Genomic DNA, 19,548 nt, shown 5'->3' with positions numbered 1-19,548 from the left:
TCTTTGCAAATAGGACAGCTGAGCAAGGGATAAACATTATGTTACCAAAGAGTGGAAGAAACAAGACAACTTAACTCCAAATGGGAAAAATTATTCATGAACCCTTAGCTGGATCCAAAAAAAATATTTTTACCCCTCTCCATATCAAGCTAGGATTAATGAAAAATTTTGTGAAAGCAATGAAGAAGGATAGTCCTGGATTTTTGTACATCAGGCAGAAATTTCCGAATGTAAGTGAAGGAAAAATTAAAGAAGGAATATGTGTTGGTCCTCAAATAAAGAGTTGGTCAAAGATTATGCATTTAACTCAATGTTAACTTATGTAGAAAGTGCAGCTTCAGCTTCCTTTAAAGACGTTTGCAAAAATTCAATTTAAAAACAAAAATCTGACAACTACCACGATATTGTTAATCAATGTTTTACTTCATACAGAGCTGTGGGATATAATATGTCTTTGAAAATACATTTCCTCCACTCACATCTGGATTTTTTCCCAGACAACCTTGGAGACATAAGTGTCAAACACAATGAACGTTTCAACCAAGACATTTCGGTGATGGAAAGCCGCTATAAAGGGAAATGGAATACTAACATGCTAGCTGATTACTGTTAATTACTATTAATTCGGGGTGTGCCTGAGGCTATTTATAAAAGTAAAGCATCAGTGAATTCATTCTAACACAGGTGTGGCCATGCAAAATTATAAGTTTTACAGATTTTAACTATATTTTCCCTTAAAATTTTTTTTGAAGCATAATTTATTTAATACTAAGGGTGATGGAAAAATTTTATTTACAGATCTGTATTGCACCGCAAAAAAGCAATTAAAAAAATCATGCTTAGATTAAACTTATTATTATTTTTGTTTATCAGTGATATAATCTAAATAATTAATATTTGGTTACATAGCCAAAGATCAGAAAGCCCATTTCTGTATCCTAGAAACTGATTCTGATCGTTTGACGAAGCTCACAAAATACAATATTACATTTTATTTGGAAATATACGTACATTTTATAATAAATATTTGACAATGATGACAAGTAGAATTTTTTTATTACAATTCTTTCGCTATTACAATAGCGAAACAGGTTTGATTTCACTATTGTGGAATTATTCTGATTTCATAGGGTTAAAAATGTAAAATACATATGTTACATATCTATTAATGTAAATTTATCAATCAAACAATGTTACTAAAAGGATTTAAAATTATCTGAACAGAATATAAGCAAAGAACAAACATATCATTTTGCAAATAAATTAGTATATATATATATATATATAAATATACTTTTTTCTCGATTTAAGACAGCTTTATGCATGGTTTTTAATCCTTTTACTCTCCAGTGATTTTCATCTTTTGTGTATAGAGTTTTTTCTCTCCTCAGACGATGACAAGTTGTTGTTGACTTGTTTTACTAATTCTTAGTTTTGTCTTGGTGTGTGTTCCAGCCTGGTGTTTCTTCATCAGTGATGTTTATTCTTTGCTTTCTTTACAGTTATCATTCATCCATTTATTGTTCTTTTTATTTTTGATGTACATGAGTTTCATGAAAGAAATATGGTCATGGAATGAAATCTTGCATTTTTGATTTAGATCAGTGAATTTTCTCATTGTGTAGATTTCCTTGTCATTTTGGAGTTTGCAGTTATCATCGGTTTTCCTTGCGTCTAGGATTTTCCTGAGAATGTTTCTTTTTTTGTGTTCAAGTACACAAGCATCATGTTTTGTTAGTTAGTGGTACTAGGGATTCTGCTGCATACACGCATTCGGGTTGGATGACAGTCTTGTAGTGGCAGATCTTGCATTGATGAAGATGTACTTTTTATTGCATGTTTCAGATGAATTGGAACATATATATATATATATTTTTTTTTAGAACATATATATATATATATATATTATAAATACAACATAAAAGAGTAAAAAAAAAAAATTGGTAAAGAGGAAAAATTTATATGAATCATGATGGCACAGAAAATATTAAAGATTATAATAATTTAATTTTTTTTTTTTTTTTTTTAGAAAATATGAATTAATTTTGAGCCACTGATGTTTGTGGTCATAGTACTTTATGTATATAATTTCTGTGTGATAATGTACCACTTCTTTCAAGCAAGTTTTTTTTCTTTGTTAATACATTATAAATAAATAGTTTTAAATTATATAAAGAAATTTACTTTTCTATTTTATCACCAATTTGACTTGAATGATCATCTTTCATTGGTTTACAAATATCTTCAACTTCAAATACTCTACGATAACCATCTATAAGTACTTTATAAGTCCATCTGAAAAACAAAACAAACAAAATTCACTAAAACACCATACACCATATTAAGAAATACAATATATCTGATTTTCCGAGAAGGTAAAATAATCAAGTTTTTGATGATTCTTAATTGGTTTTAAAAAATGTTAAAATATGTTAAGCAACTCTACAGTGCTTTGAAGAGCAGAAAGACATTAGACTTAAAAATCTTTTATTTCTAATGTGACTAATATAGAATATGAAAATGAAGAAGCAGAATAATACAAATAAAGAAACAAATTATCTAATTTTCTTGGTAAAATAATTTTAGCGCATTTATTTAATTAATATCATATTTGTACTTTGAAAGTACAATTATGATATTAATTTAAATCCAAATACCAAGACTAATAGATTTTCCAGGCTGGCACAGCCTGGAACAGTCTAATAACTGATATGTCAAATAGTTCAGCTATTACACTTGTTATACAGCCACCAGATGAAAACAACAGTCTTTTACACATTTTACCATGTGCTACTTAAAATGCTTTATGAGGTCATAAAAAATTAAAACAGAATTTATTTTTGCCATCTGTGCTACCTGAAATATCTTCTTCAAACTGTAAAATGGCTGTATAAGTAAGCAATTTTTTTCTAAAACCATATTGAAATTTTTTCAGTATGTTATATTTTTAATGAAATTTAAAAAGTTAAATATCTTTTAATAATAAATTTAAAGTTATTCAACTATAAAGCTAAAATACATAATGGGTCAAAATTCAGTTTCCTTAATTATTAATAAGAAAATGGTTAATAAAAAAGTTTAATTTCATGTTTAATACACGTCAAACATTTAATTCACATAAAGTGTGCCATCCTGGCACAGGCCAGAATGGCACAGAAAGTGTCAGCCTTCTGCTCTTATGCATTTGAATCAGTATTTAACCAATAAATAACTTCTTTTTTTTAATACAATTTTGTTCGCATCTATAACAGAAAACAACTGCAAACAAATTTTTCTAATCATACAGATTTATCAACACAGATTTGTTTAACTGTCTTGAGAATATACTCATACTTACTCTGTTTCTGTAATTGTAACTTTCTGTATATTACTTAGGAAAACAAAACTATAAATCTGACAAAATTATAATAATAGAGTAAATGAATGATTTGTTACAAAGAAAACTTTTATGATATCAGTATATTCTATGGAGGTGACACACTATTTCACAAAATGTATAGTTATGGACTGTGCCACTTCCACACAAACAGTAGACTTCGAATTTTTTTATTGGCAAGTATAAAATTAATATAATTCACATCAAACAATACTAACCTGATGAAATAGAGTAAACAATTTAAAAAAATCATGACATGAGGTAGTCATAACATAACAGAGAAGTGGCAGTGAAACTGTTAAATTGTTACTGATTTATACATGGAATTAAATGGTATGTAAAGGTATCTCAATGAATTATAAATGGTTTAGCCAGACATTTAAAAATATTCTGCAAGTAACCTTATTATGATTTCATTAACTTTCTTCTTTTTTGATTGAAATGGAACACAAATATCCTACAAATTTGTTGTCAACCTTTGTACCGAAGAGGCAAAGTAGACGACTTTTTTTTTGAGTCAGTCATCCTCTTAATCTGTTACCCTTGATACTTGAGTAGATATTAGAAGACACTGTCATGCCCAGCGTGGTGAGAAGCAATTTCCTAGGTGGGGTGGTTACAAGAGTCTATCTTCTTTTCTTCTTCTTCTTGTGACTAATCTATTTGGCAAACATTGACTATCATGTTGGCAATCATAATTTTATTCACCACTGCCCTAAAAAGAGATGTACTCAACATTTCAAACAATTGTCTCAAATTTTTTAGCAATAATGTCCTCCACCTGCCTAGATTACAATATCCTGGTGCAGAGTGGGCCACAATAAAGTAGCCCTGCCAACATCTGCAATAACCTACATAAGGTCGATATTAAGAACTAATATACCTGTACTAATCTTCAGAGTAAATGTCGAAAATGGTCTCCACTAACAATTAAACACTTGTATTCAAGGTTTAACAACTGCAGATATGCTGCATGAATTCCATTGGGGTAATACTGAAAATATATGTCCTGATATTCTCTTTCAGTTCATTGATTATGTGTGGATTGTCTTAATTGTTTTGATACACTTGTCCTTTCAACATTCTCCATAAATTAAAGTCACATGTCAACAAGTCTGGTGACCGCAATGGCCATAACCCTCTACTCACTGTTCACTCAGGGGTAAACAGTTAATGAACATGACCAAGTGACTTCTCAGACATGTGACAAGTTATCCCATCCTACTGGAAAACGCAGTACTCATATTTTTCTTCCAGTCATCCAAAATTATCAGGTAGACATCTGTGTTGACTGTGGTGTCAAAAAATATTTGACTAATAACACTTTTTTAACAATTTTTGCATGGCAAGTGCAACACACTATACACCTATCTTCTAGTTAGTAAGGATAACTCATGTATCATGTATGCAGATTTTCTGATACATGAACCATGCCTTGTCTGACATGATACACACAAACAGGTCCAGTCAACCATATTCAACAATCAGCGACAAAATTCACAAGTTTTCCCCTGACTTGTTCTTTCAATTGTTGCACAACTGTGATAGTATGGTTTCAACTTCAAACCATAAGGACACATCTGCAGGTAGTTCTATTCACTCCGACCTGTTGCGATAGTTTTGGAAACTGCTATCATCTCATGAAGAACATTTACAATAAAAAATTCCTGTCATACAACTCCAAATTGAGACACTATAAAACTGTAGTCCTATCAGAAGCACTGTATGGGGCAGAATGTCTGCAGTTTTTTAGAACATGAAATAGCAAAAGTAGAAAAAAGAATTTTAAGAAAAATTTATGGATTAAAATATGAAGATGGAATTTGCAAATTGAAAAATGAAAAACAAATTTATAAACATAAAGAAAAACTAGGAAACTTAATCTGGTAAAGAAGATTACAGTTTTATGGACATTTATGCAGAATGAACAACCAAAGAATTACAAAACAAATATAAACTTCTACACAAACAGAACAACAAAAACCATCTGGTTTAAAGAAATAAAACAGATCTAAAAACATTACAAATTTCTAAGGATCTGTGTAAATTTAGAAGCAGAGATAAATTTAGAAAAGTGATTTTAGAATCTACATTTCCAGAAAGAAAGAAAAAGAAGGGTATAAACCTGAATACATGGTCAGAAGAAAGGTGACAACAACAGAGCAAAAGAATGAAAACATTTTGAGAAAAGAAAATGAAGCCAAAACTATGTAAATTGATCGTAGTGGTCAGAACGAAAAGAAAATACAATAAAATGTTTAAATTTTTTTACAAAATTAGATTAAAGAAGAGGAAAGAACTATTACATATTTACAATCTGAACATGAAACCTTATTAACAAAAAAAAATTCTAATTCAAATTGCCAGTTATAATACTTATAAATAATTTTAAATTACAGGGTTAAAATTCAATAACTAACATTTTAAGTAAAAAGGGATGAAAGAAAAGTGGCAGAACCTGATGTAACATACGTTGCAACTTTGTTTTATCTTTGAAATTGACCCATTGAATTTTGAACCACTAAAACTGTTAATTTGTTATTTATATGTACAAATCAATGGTGGTAAAATTAAAAAAAATAATAACTTGAAAAGAAAATGCAAAGAATTTAAACAAGTTAGGACCATTATATATTAAGAAAATTACCCATCAGGTTGATCTTGTTACTCACCGGGTTGGTAAAACTTGTTGTAAATTAGCTGATTTTGAAATCAAGAGTTCTAAGGTTCAAATCCTAATAAAGTTAAGTTTCTAATAAAGTTAATTGCTTTTATTCAGATTTGAATAGTAGATCATTGAATAGTAGTTCTTTGGTGGTTGGGTTTCAATTAACCAAATGTCTCAGGAGAGCTCAGCCAGAGTCTGTTCAAGATTATCATTTAGTGGTACATTCACACACATACTGATGAGTCACTAATGATTAATTAATGAATAACTGATGTGACTACAAATAAAAATATTAAAAGAAAAAGAAGATTAGGAAATAAAATTAATTTTGAATTAGTTTGAAATTCAATGAGTGTCTACAATTTCACATCATCTTTATAAAATTAATAGAGGTGGTAAAATGGAAAATAGGATACTTTAAGGGTCTAAGTTCAACCAATCATGTGAACTAAACAAAAATATAGAATATAGATCCAATGAAGACACCAAGTAGTGGTAGATAATCATCTCCAGTAATTGTTAATGAAAAAAAAATATTTTCTACAGATCTTATGACAATAAAATTAACTGATAATAAGAAAGAAAATTAATTCAGATGCCGTTAAATAGCAAAATAAAAGAGAAAACTGTAAACCAAAGAAATCGGCATTAATGTACAAAGACAGCTGAGAAAAAAAAACAGGAAAGATGGAATAATATGTTTGTATATTCATTCAGTATTTCAGAAATGACTTGAAAAGAGCTAATTCTCATGTTTTTGGTGTGTTTGTCTACATATGTATATAACTGTAGGTGAATATGCATCTGATTCACTGAAAAAATCTGTTATTCGTTTTTTCTCTCTTGTTGTCCATGATGATAACCCACCAAGTTGGTCTAGTGGTGAACTCATCATCACAAATCAACTGATTTTAAAATTGAGAATTCTAAGTTTCAGATCCTAGTAAAGAGAGTTACTTTTACATGGATTTGAATACTAGACCATGAATATCAGTGTTCTTTGGTGGTTGAATTTCAATTAACAACACACCTCAGGAATGGTCGACCTATGACTGTACAAGACCTACACTTCAATTACATTCATACATATTCTCATTCATCTTCTAAAGTAATACCTTATGGTGGTTCCAGAAGCTAAACAGAAAAAGAAAATACTGTCCATGTCGATTTATAAAGATATTTAATTAGAAATTAAAATTTCTGTTTAGACACATCAAATCAAATTTGATTTCATTTCATTACACAATTGTATAAAGAAATGTTTTCATTCATCTTTATATCCATCCTTGGTGAATGGTGCTGGTGTTTTTACACAGGCATCAACTGATATAACTGGAGGTGGTTTTTTCATAATCAGAAAAAACATATGTTAAGAATGTGGTCAAAGACTATGAATAATTGAATTGTGTCATGCACAAGGAATACTAAATAAACAGAACAGTTTAAATCCCTTATACTTTTTAATCTTAATGCACATTTCCTTAATTAAAAAATAAAAAACTGCTAGCAGGAACATCAGCTAATGCCACTATGAAAATATCAGCATCAATCATTAAGGATGATTGTAAAAATGGCTAAAAATGTTAATAAGTTTTTTAAAAGTGTTTAAACAAATACAGTTAGATATTTTGTTACAATTTGTCTTTTCTTTGATATAGTTTAGTAACATATGTTCATAAGTGTAGCTATATATGAGGTAGATAATAAAAAAAATATTATTTAAATAACACTTACAAGAAAAATAGTGAAGAAATACAGGACACTTTTTCTTTAGGATTATCAGCTGCTTTTCTAGTTGATGCATCCATGTTCTATTTTTAAAAGTTATATAAAACTGTTTTAATTATAATTTTATTGATTAAAAACTCAACATATCCAAAAGAAATGCCACTTCACAAAATGAGAGCTAAAACATCAGTATTTATGTATAGAGCATAACATACCTATAGCAAATTATACAATGATACACACATATAAATAAATAAATAAATATATGTATATATATATATTAGATAGATAAACATTGTGTATTATAAAAAATTAAAAACTTGATAAAAACAGATATGCGTGCTCACATATGTGCGCGCACAACACACACACACACATTCTTATTGAACAGTACTTCACTTTGCCCACTTAACATTAACAGAGAGAAAAACTATTTTTTTATAACATAATCTAACACAGTAATACATTATATATATATATATATTTTTTTTTTAAATTAATATCTTAATAAAAAAATAATAAGTAGCTGATGAATAATTCTTTTCTGAGATTTAAAAATTTTAAAAGAACACACTTACATAACTGAAGATGGTATTAATATTGTTATTATAACTCATATCTATCTAACTTATCTGACATTATTTAATTGTTCAATTGAATTAATTACAAAGTGAACTTCTTTGTAACTGTTGTTATAAGAACATTTTTACTAGAAAAATGGTGATGTTCTTTTAACACCTGATATTAACCTAATAAAATTTTTATACATACGATAATCAATAAATTACATATTATATAAAATTCTGTTAAAATAGTCTGATAAAAAACATACAAGTGATAAAATTAATCACTTTTCCAGTAAACTTAGTGATGTAGTATCTCAATTAAGAGTGAGACAGTTTAAGAAAAAGGAGTTTTATTATCATTACCTATTAAAAACCTCAGCCACTTCTTTAACAATTTGTGAAATCCCAAGTAGAAAACAGTTTCATCAAAATCTGATAAAAAGGTACCATGTGTTCAAGCACTAATAAGGCAAGTAGTATAAAATGTCATTATGTAAACGTCCCTTTTTTTTAAGGTAAGAAATTTTGTTTTAGTATCTGTAAAAAACCAAGCCTGACTAGGATTAAAATTGCAAACTTTCCTGATGAAAGGCAGAGATGCTACTAGACTATTTTAGAATCAATGGAGAATAAAAAAAAGGAAGGTAAGAGCAAGCAAATTAACATACAGAACTACCTTAGTTTGAGATTATTGTGATAGATAAATGTATTACTGAGAACTTCTTAATGAGCCAAATTTTATGTTGGCATTTGGTGAGCTGTATGTTGTAATGTTAGGATAAAATAAGACAATCTATCTAGATTATAAGCTATCTAGCTAAACAAATTGTATATATTTCCTTTTAAATAAAGTTAATCTTACTTTTCCAGAGAGGAAAGTATGGTGATCATGTCAAAAGTGGGGTATTGGGTGTTTTGCAAATCTTTTTGTTTAAAGATCCAATTGGTTCATCTAGACCAAAAAAAAAAAAAAACAATTAGGATTGACCAAACTGATTTTTCTTCAAATTTGGTTCAAATATTTCTATATATGGGGTATTAATCACATTATTATTATTATTATTTTTTTTAATTTATTAAGGCAGTGAGGGATATCACAAAAAATTCTATTTTGTTTAGAGGCATTCTAGATAAAACTTTTTTTAAAACAAATTTGTTATCTATAATGCACACATAAACAACCCAATAAATCTTTTTAAAAAATCAATATCCACCTTTTAAAACTGAAATATATGTTTTTTGTACTTTTAATCTATCTTCCTTTGATTTAAATATTTTTCAAAGATCTTTTTAAAGTTTATACTTCAAATATTGAGCTATCATGGAATGTCTAATTTTTTTTAAAGTTTAGATATTTCTTGATAGGTCTACATTTAAAATAAACCCAGAACCTAAAATGCATACAAGTTTTTTAAATTTTCTTTTTCTTATTTTAGCTTTTATTGAAGGAGTTGGTAGATTTAGAGAAAACTTTACTAAATCAAATTTGTTAAGTTTAAACTATGTATGATTATTTTTTTTTAAATTGTTCTTAAAATTTATTCCCCACTTCTAAAGAATATATATTCTGTCATTTCTTTTTTTGTTTTTTTTTTTTGGTTTAATTCTTAATTTGTATCATTAATAGACTAGAAAGTCATGGAATACATTGCCAATTTTTTTCTTTAATCATTATGAATAAAAAGAAAAGCATACATTATGTATTCACACCAAACTTCAAAGGTTAACAGTTTTAAAAAGTAGTGAGCCATAAGCTTCTGTCCAACAATTTGATAAGCTACTTCATAATTACATATTCTGTTATTAGGTTCATGGGTAGTGAAATTATTAAAAAAAACTTAATATTTGATCTCATAGGAATATGATTATGAGTTTTTAGATAACTTATTAACAATAATAGTGTATTCCTAACGTTTCATCATATAACTACTAAAAAACGTTTTACAAGTTGCTTAAGAAACATAATTTTTAAAAAATATTTGTGTTACTCCCATACATTATTACTCAATCACATTTTAACTACATTTATTCCGCACATTTAAAATATACGGAAAAAATAATAATTATAATATGTACATATTGTTTTTTCTTTACAATAAATAAAAATTTAGAAATTTTAATAACACTTCTGTTATTTCACTTTGTTCTATAAATGAATGCACACATAAGTAGGCCTATTGGGCTTTTAATATTTTTCCAATTTTATGGTTTCTAAGAAAATCCCATTAATCAATACATAATATAAAAATACTGCATTGTATACATATAACATAATGACACACACACACACACACACACATGCAGTTAGCCATCAAATGGACTAATTCATATTACAATAATTGAGAAAAATCAAACTATCTACTAGTTTAAACATCAACAAAAAATATGGCAAGTTACACAAAGTTGTAACTTGCAAAGTGAAAATTTCTGTCATACTCTCCAAATGCAACAGCCAGGCATTTAGAAAATAATAGCATTCCAATACAGAAATCCCTACACATTTTCTAAATATCTTTTCAACCTTAACTACGAAATTCATTTTTTAAATTACACAGAAAACCCTTTGACTGTTTATGTTAATTGATTAAAGAAATTAATTCACAAAATTTCAGATGACTCAAAGAGATATTCTTTTAATATTGGATAGTTATATTTTGGCATTTTGAGATTTTTCTGTTTACTTTTTTTTTTATAAATTATTTCATAATATTACAAATTATTATGCTTTATTAAATTAGAAAAATATAATTATATAGGTTAAATGAGATAATATTGTAATTTTATACAAATGCCTAGTATATAAAGTAAATAAAAAATAATAAGAGATAATGAGTAAACAAATAGATAAAGGGGAAATAATTAGCTTATGTTATAAATATTTATCTTTTACCAATGATGAGACAATGTACAATTTTATACACTCTTTCTCCTGATAGCATTCCTTATCATGTTGTAATATATTTTTTATACTGTTACAAATTCTGGTTATGTGATAATTAATTACTTGTTAATATTTGTTACAATATCATACATATATAGATTTCAGTATATATGGAACTGAGAATTTTGATATAGTTCCATCACTCAATTCTATACTACGGGCAGCGTATAGCTGTGCACATAGCGTGCGAGAGAGATATATTGATAAGACGGGTGGAACAGTTAGGTAGTCATTCCTTTACGAAAACATCTCGTATAACTCCGTATATTTACATAGTATGCAGTACATTGTCAGAGTCGTTACAACTTATATTTTTTATTTATTTAAAATTACTAATTATAAACACTAGTAATAAATACTTTATTTTTATGAATGACTATATTATACGTAGTCAACATAACCTAATTACTTTATACATTTCAAAAATGAGATCATCTTACGCATGACAAATTATACGTATTATTTGACAACAGTATGAATCGGTTATTAATTTTATTTATAGAGCTATTAGTCATGACAAATTTCATATGCGAAATGCTGAATATTCATGGTATGATGAATGTTATGAATTTGCAGTGCTTAGCATTATACTTTATACAGCTCAGTCTTAAGAGAGTATTCAGCACACATGCGCAATAATTTCATGTTCCTGTTTTATTTAAACCATATAGTGAATATGCTAATTTTGGTGTTTGTTGCGAGTGTTCAGTTTACACCTGTATATTCTTTAAAATTAAATTACGGTATTTGTTATAATCGAATAATCATGGAGAACGTTCATTTTGTATCAAGACTTGGAGGTAAAGTGCTTCATAGTCAAAGTAGGGAAATCGTTTGGAGAATATATAACTTTATGAAAAAGGTGGCGTCAACTAATGCCCCAACGAATCCCACTAACAAATGCTCGAGATCGGGCTGCTGAAGTCACTGGCGTTTCGACTTGACCGATTACAAAAATTAAAAATGAATTTGAAAAAGTGGCTATTTCCAATTCCGTTTCTATGAGTTCGGACAGTCAAGTGTTTCATATTTGCTTAGTCGTTCGTAACCCCTAACAAGCGCCGGGAAAAATCAAGGCCAATAACTGGACTGGACGATTTTGATAAATGTGTTGTTCGGAGATTGGTGTATAACTTTCACATAACAGAAAGTCGTCTTCCGACAGCCGAGTTATTGTGCGCAGCACTAAAATACAGGATTGACATTAACGGTAGTGAAAAGAGTATTAGAATTATATTAAAAGATCTCGGTTTTAAGTGGCGAAAGTCCCAAGATAATCGTTCTGTATTGGTGGAAAGGAGTGATATACGGGACAAAAGGATAAAATATTTGCAGGCCTTAAAATATTACAGAGAATCTGACCGTAACATTGTTTACACGGACGAAACTTACGTCCTTATTAATGATGTTTCTGGCAAGTCCTAGGGGACTGCTCAGGAAAAGTCCTTCGACAACCGTTCTCTAAGGAAGAGCGTTTCATCGTTATCCATACCGGAGGAAAGAGGATTTTTTCCTAATATTCTCACTATGTGGCAGGCTAGTCACAGTTCAGGAGATTACCACAACCAAATGAACATGAGTAATTATATGAAATGTATCAGTGAAAAATTATTACCTAACCTTCCTAAAGAACCAAAAAGTGTTCTCGTAATTGATAATGCCTCTTACCACAACGTTTTAACTGAAAATGCATCTACATCTAACAGCACCAAAAATGAAATGATATCTTGGCTTAAACAAAATGGAATAGGATATTGTGAGAGCTTCCTTAAACCGCAATTACATGAAATAATAAAGTCAAACAAACAGAGATTCGCGCGCTATCTTTTGGATGACTTGTTAGAAAAAGAAGGCCATAATGTATTACGTCTATCTCCATATCATCCAGATTTAAACCCAATAGAAATGATATGGCAGAAGTAAAACAATTCATTCGCAATCGAAATACAGAATTTAATATTGAAAGAGTGAAAAGTCTATTTGAGGAACTACCAATTTAATGGTACCAGAAGACTGGCTACTGAAATGTGATCACGTGATAGACATCGAAAATGAATATCGATCGCGAGAGCCTTTAATAGACAATGCTTTAGAATCCTTTATAATTAGAAATAGTAACAGTGATACTTATACGTCTAGTAGTGACGAATCATTAAGTGGTTTTGAAGAAATCTGACGCTTGTCTCATACATGCACGGTAATTAGATTAAAGTAACGGTAATAAGCTACTTCTGTTAGTAATTATAATTAGTAATAATAATTACATTGATAAATTGCAAAAGCAGTAGTTGCGTGTTGTTTAAATTAAAAAAAAAAAAACAGCAAATGTTTAAAAAACAGCAATTAAGTTAGTATAAAATACTTTCAGGATAGTAATAGCGCGGTAAGCCAGCTGGCTTACAGCCTATGTGCACAGCAATACGCTGCCCGGTATACAATACAGTATTATCTTAAAAACATTTTATTTATTATTTATTCCCGGCCTCTGGATTGCTAGCCCTCTCACTGAGTCTAATTCCTGCAGCATAGGATTCTTTTTTATCTCTTCTGTTGTGGGATATCTGCGGCCATTCAACATCTAAGTGAGTGGGTGGCTTACCTCTCAGTTTTGTGTGTCCTCCTTCTGAGGGCATCAATGCAATCTAGGCAACGTCTCCTCACCAAGGTCACTGGTTATCAGTCTGGTGGCCCAAAGTTTGGAAGGCCAAGGTGGTGTTCAGGGAGTGGCCAAAGAGCCAACGCGTCCATCTTCGTTGGAATTTCCATCTGTAGATAAGTCGCGTGTCCCTGATTTTTATACATCTTAGCGGTCCCGGTCGAATTGCGATCACCGTATTACCCGGCACCGAACGGGAAACCCCCTTTCACCAGATACACACTTTTTTTTGGCTTTAATTTTTATTTTAGTAATTAACTTAAGTTAGGCCAGATTTTAGGATTAATAGATTACCGTTTAGCTTTTCAGTCCGTAGGTTGGCCACAATGACAGTTAGCAAAGACACGTGTCCCTGCTGCGGTAAAGTCTTTTTCCGCAAACAATAGTATCTACGATCTACTCGCTGCAAATACCGATTCCACATTTTGTGCCAGAAGATTTATGATGAAGTGTATGTACGTTAATGGGATTAAATAAAAGGAATTTTATTAAGAATAAAATGTTAAAGTAATTAAAAACATCCGGTCACTTTTGATGAAGCAGTGGTTTCACCTGCGTCACCTGACGAGCAGCCAATGACGTTAGGAGTTACAGGTGCATTAAAATACTTAAATTTATGGCAATTCATTTATCCTCATAGAAAGGAAGTGTGTGTGTGTGTTTGCGCGCGCGCGCGCGTAACTGATTGAAGAACAGAAATCGAACGGATATAGATGGGGAAGTAAGGAAGAAAGAGTTACATTTTTCTGATTAATCATTTTTTTCCTGCACAATACACTATCAAAGATAATTATCTTTTATTTAGCTAATTTAACCGAATAATTAACAATAGTAAACAATTATTATTTTATATTCAAGAAGGATGCATTAATGAAGATGTTTAATTATCCTAAACTACATCAGATACAGATTTTCTTTAAGGAAACGATGTAAAAAAAACAAAAAAAAACAGCAGTAGTCTGGTTTGAGGTACGCAGACGGTAAGTGGGAGGTTGAGAAACGATCAACATGAGTGAGGGAGATGGTTGGTTGGGTCACGCTAATAACTTTCTCCAGTTTCAGATATATTCCCGACTCCAGGCGGGACGGTTTTACCAATACTGAGGATGGCCCACAGCTTCTGGCTTAACCTCCTAGCGGTCACCTGTTTTGCCTATACCAATTCAGCGGTGGTGATACGGCCACATGTATTAACCGAAGCGCGTAAGTATATATTAATTTTCATATTTACAAATGAAAAATGTAAAAAATAATAAATAATTAGCAAAATAAAATAAAAAAAATGTATTTCGTAACAATAATAGAATAGATTTTACACTGTGTTCAATAAAATAAATACGCATGTAGACCATTCAAGAGAATTATATTACCGTGAATATTTTAAGTGTTGTATTCCAATTAATAACTTATCGTCAAGAAATTAATGAGTTATTTAGAAAAACTAGAGTTAAAAAAAATTTCATTCGATAAAAACTATTAAAATCGTATGATAAGACAAAAGATTTATGATATATGACAAGGTTGTATTTTTAAATCATAAAATTATAAAAATATAAATTTTATAAAGAATATGAAATAAAAAAAAATCTCGCGCAGTTCTGCGCAATTCATACTTTAGATACATTACTATAGCATATCTGAATTTCAATGAAATTGATACAGTAGTTTTGGACATTTTTGAGCCACAGAATTTTATACATATATATTATATATATAAGGAAAACCTAATTTAAGTAAATGGTATTTTCGAACACCTCATACCTTAAAAGGTAAAAAAAAAAAATTTAATCCTCTACTCCTACTATGCGACCGAAAGTAATACCGTACTATCTTCTAAAAGTCGTTAAAATAAGTTAAGCTCAAATGAGTTGACATTGAGATACTTATGCGAGCGGGGCGAGAATCTTTACGTGCCCGCACGACGTAAGTGTTTATCCACATGTGAAGTAATTTTTGTTTATATTATTACGAAAAAATTTAAGATTTCTTTAAAGATTTTTTTTTAATGCATTATTGTAGTATAACTTGATATGTTATCAAGTGTTTAGCCGAAGAGTTTAAATAACGGATTTCGTAAGAAAGATAAAGTTTACAATTCTAGTTTTCTTTTTTCTTCATTTCTTATTCTTCATCAAATTCAAATATATATATGTATGTATCTTTTTTTTTGAAGTTTTTCTCTTATAAAGTGTTGCAATTATGAGTTTTTTCTTGGATAACTTTTATTTATTTATCTTTTTAACAAAAATTTTAATTTTCACATTGACTAAAGACGTTTATAGGCTTTATTCATACCATTTTATACAGAATCAAATTCTGTACAAGTTTGTTTAAAACATTTATCTGTTTAATGCTCATTTAACAAAGTTATTTTACGCCATACGTAAAAAAGTGTTTTTTTACCCCAAACGTTTATCTTTTACTTCAGATTTTTCGAAAACTACTAAAAATTTAGTTCTCGGATCTATTTTTTTTTCAAATTTTCAAATCAGATTTCATATAAAACCCCTAAATTTATCCCTTTATTTGGTTCCAAGAATTACAGTTTATTAGCCACTAGGCTTAATTTTACTGAAAGCGCAGAAATCAGGGCGAAATCTTTCACCAGCCGACACTCGCTAACAAAACACGTTTATAAGAAGTTTCTTTATTTTTACCAGTAAAAAATTTACTGACGTTTGTTAAATTCTTTGTGAGTCTCTTGTATATATGTAAATTACTTGGTAAAATGTTAAAATATTCACAAAATATCAAAAACTTTTAAACATATCTCAATCGTTTCTTTTCAATGGGATTATGATCGGATGAAATACCTTTTACAAAAAAAATATTACCCGAAATTTAACTAAATAAGAATATTATAATTAAATTTGTTAAGGTATGTATACATACAAAATATACATATATATTTAATTAGAATGATAAATGTTTCCTTTTTCTCTTAATAATAACTAAAATAATATTAAATATATTTTAAATAAATAGAAAAAAATTTATTTCACAGATTTATTTTGAATAATTACTCATTCGTAAAACGTGTACTATCAAGCAAAGATGAATAAGTACACAGCTACCTATAAAAATTGCTCAACCACCAATCAATATAAATACAGGGAGTCGAATCTAGGACATTTATTATAAAAACCAGTTAGACCAGATACAATTAGGCGTATATAAAAAATACGGTAATTTTCTTAATAAATTAATAAAAAAAATTAAAATTAATAAATTTTCTTATAAATTTAAAGTTTCTTCAATACTTTCATACGAAATCGCCTTGAATTTATCATAGAATTATTTTATCAATTTATATTTTATAAAATCAAAACTTGAGAGATTAATTATTTTTATGTAACACAATCTTAAAGTAGGAAATCATTCAATCTTCTCTTAAAATGACCTAAGTCATAAACATTCATAAATCTGGTTTTTTTAATATATATATATATATAAAGCTAGTTCCACAACAGAAAGAATACTTGTTGCTTTAAAAAATCTAATTATGATTGAGTTATATGTAAAATATCTTTGGTAAAAGAGACGGGGGTTGCTTTTTCTAAGAGTAATAATGATCTCTATACGAATAGTTCTTGTGATCAGATGAATGTAATGTTGAATATTACAAAAGTGAACTTTACTTAGCTTTTTATACTGATATAAAAGTACATATTTGATTCGGTGAAGAAAAAAAAAAAACAACAGTAGGAAACCACTTCACTCCTCAATTTTCTTAGTAAAATTGATATACAACGCTTTTTATTTTTAGGAATGATTACATCTTTGTACTGAGTGACTTTTAACTCCTGTGAGATAACTTAAAACCCATTACGGTTATGCCTAGAACTTAATTTTCCAAAAATATAAAAATTATTATTGAAAAACCTAAGATCGATAATGGAAGGATTAAATTTTATTTGTAACTGATAAAAAGGATTAAGAACACTTCTTGCTATAATAAAACAAAAACCGATATTTTTGCAAATAATAACTAAAAACCACTGTGAGAACAAAAAAATTGTTCTGCAATCTTTCTTAATATTAGTCAAACGTTTAATAAAAGTAAAGCAAAAGGATCTCCTTTTCAAACTTACGAACAGAACTTTCTCCACTAGTACTTTTATCATTAATCTTACCTTGAACATCGCTACTACTTCATGATGAATTAAAAAAAAAATAATAATTAGCGATTATTAAAAATGGATTTATAATGGAGTGCCTCAGGGTAGTATTTTAGCTCCATTTCTGTTTCACATATAAACATGTGCCTTTCGAAACGATACGTAACACAACAAACTTTCGCTGTTGTTAGTCATTCAAGCAGTACACGAAGATCATCCCCACACGACATCACATCATTTATTGCATACTTACATCATGGGAAGATTGGCAGGAGAAATTGGGAAATAAAAATCTAATAACAAAAAGATTTACACGTAATCTTTATACATAGGAAAAAGAAACATAATTTCCAGTATTTATAAACGATATAAAAATTCTTAATTCTGAAACAATAAAATATCGGCCTCCACTTAGGCCGATATCTAACAGGGAACAATTCGTGTTTGAAAAAACGCTTCAATGAAGCGTTTTTTTTTTCAAACGGTTTTTTTCAAATATTAAATTTCTTTTGGCCTGATTAATTAATTCACCACAGAAGCGTACAAAAGAAGCTCGTACGTGAGAATATGAAAATGGAAATTTGTAGCGTATGAAAAATTCCATTCCTGACCGGGATTCAAATCCGGGACCTTCTTATGAAAGACCAACACGCTACCACTCCGCCACTTTCGGCATAACATACCTTCAAGGTTGTCATACTTCCTTCTGCGCATGCGCGCTTAGATTTGGTACGACTGCGGTAACGTCATAGAATTTTAACACAAAACGAGAATAGTGCTTTATCCCGTAAAAGCTTTTTTTCGGGCTCGAGAAGATTAAAAGTGGCCGGACGAGTGTGACGCACGAAAAGGGAACTGTATGCTTGTCATCCTTCACCGCGGACGATAAGATTCAGTAAATTCGAGAGATGATTCTGGCGATTAGGCGAGTTACCATCGATGAAGTAATGTCTTCTTTGAACATCTGTGATGGTTCTGTCCATCAAATTATCCACAACTAGCTCGGCTTCCGTAAAATCTGTGCGCGATGGGTATCAAGATAGCTTCCAGCCAGACGTTCAAACCACGGTTTAAATCATCAAGTTGAATTTTAAGATACTGAAATACCCTCCCTACAGCCCAGATCTTGCTCCCTTCAGTCCAGGATATTGCTTCCTCCGATTTTCATCTGTTTGAGCCGCTCAAGGATGCTTTGCTTAGATCGTAGATTTTCCACAAACTTAGACATGCAGGAAGCGGTGCAAAAGTGACCTTCTTAAAGGAATACGAAAGCTTCAGGACCGCTGGAAAAGAGCTTTGACAAGGGAGGTGACTACGTAGAAAAACGATGTACAGGTTGAACCATCCATCCATCCTTACTGACCCACGTAGGGAAAGACATCCACCTTGTGACAACACACCACCCCCTTCTTAAATGGGCTTTACCGGAGGTCGACTTTTAGACTCTCTAAACTTGACAACATAATATAGCTTTGGCCTCTGTCCGAATGCTACC

The 19,548-nt window shown here is 29.8% G+C and overlaps 1 protein-coding gene across 3 annotated transcripts in view; it reads right to left on the bottom strand.

Annotated features, from left to right (window-relative positions):
• Positions 1–19,548, bottom strand: part of LOC142333291 (ATP-binding cassette sub-family C member 4-like) — a 124,722-nt gene that overhangs the window by 65,926 nt on the left and 39,248 nt on the right. For 2 of the 3 annotated variants that reach the window (XM_075380313.1, XM_075380314.1), the window contains exons 2-3: positions 7,779–7,950; positions 2,185–2,295 (exon numbers count right to left, since the gene is read on the bottom strand). In XM_075380313.1, coding sequence (XP_075236428.1) covers positions 2,185–2,295; positions 7,779–7,852 — 185 coding nt within the window. In that variant the 5' untranslated portion in view covers positions 7,853–7,950. The remainder of the gene's footprint in view (positions 1–2,184; positions 2,296–7,778; positions 7,951–19,548) is intronic. The other variant, XM_075380315.1, reaches the window with a different exon arrangement.

This window comes from Lycorma delicatula, chromosome 12 (assembly GCF_047948215.1).
Source record: "Lycorma delicatula isolate Av1 chromosome 12, ASM4794821v1, whole genome shotgun sequence".
Lineage (NCBI taxonomy): Eukaryota > Metazoa > Arthropoda > Insecta > Hemiptera > Fulgoridae > Lycorma > Lycorma delicatula.
This window is presented reverse-complemented; position numbering and strand designations above follow the sequence as displayed.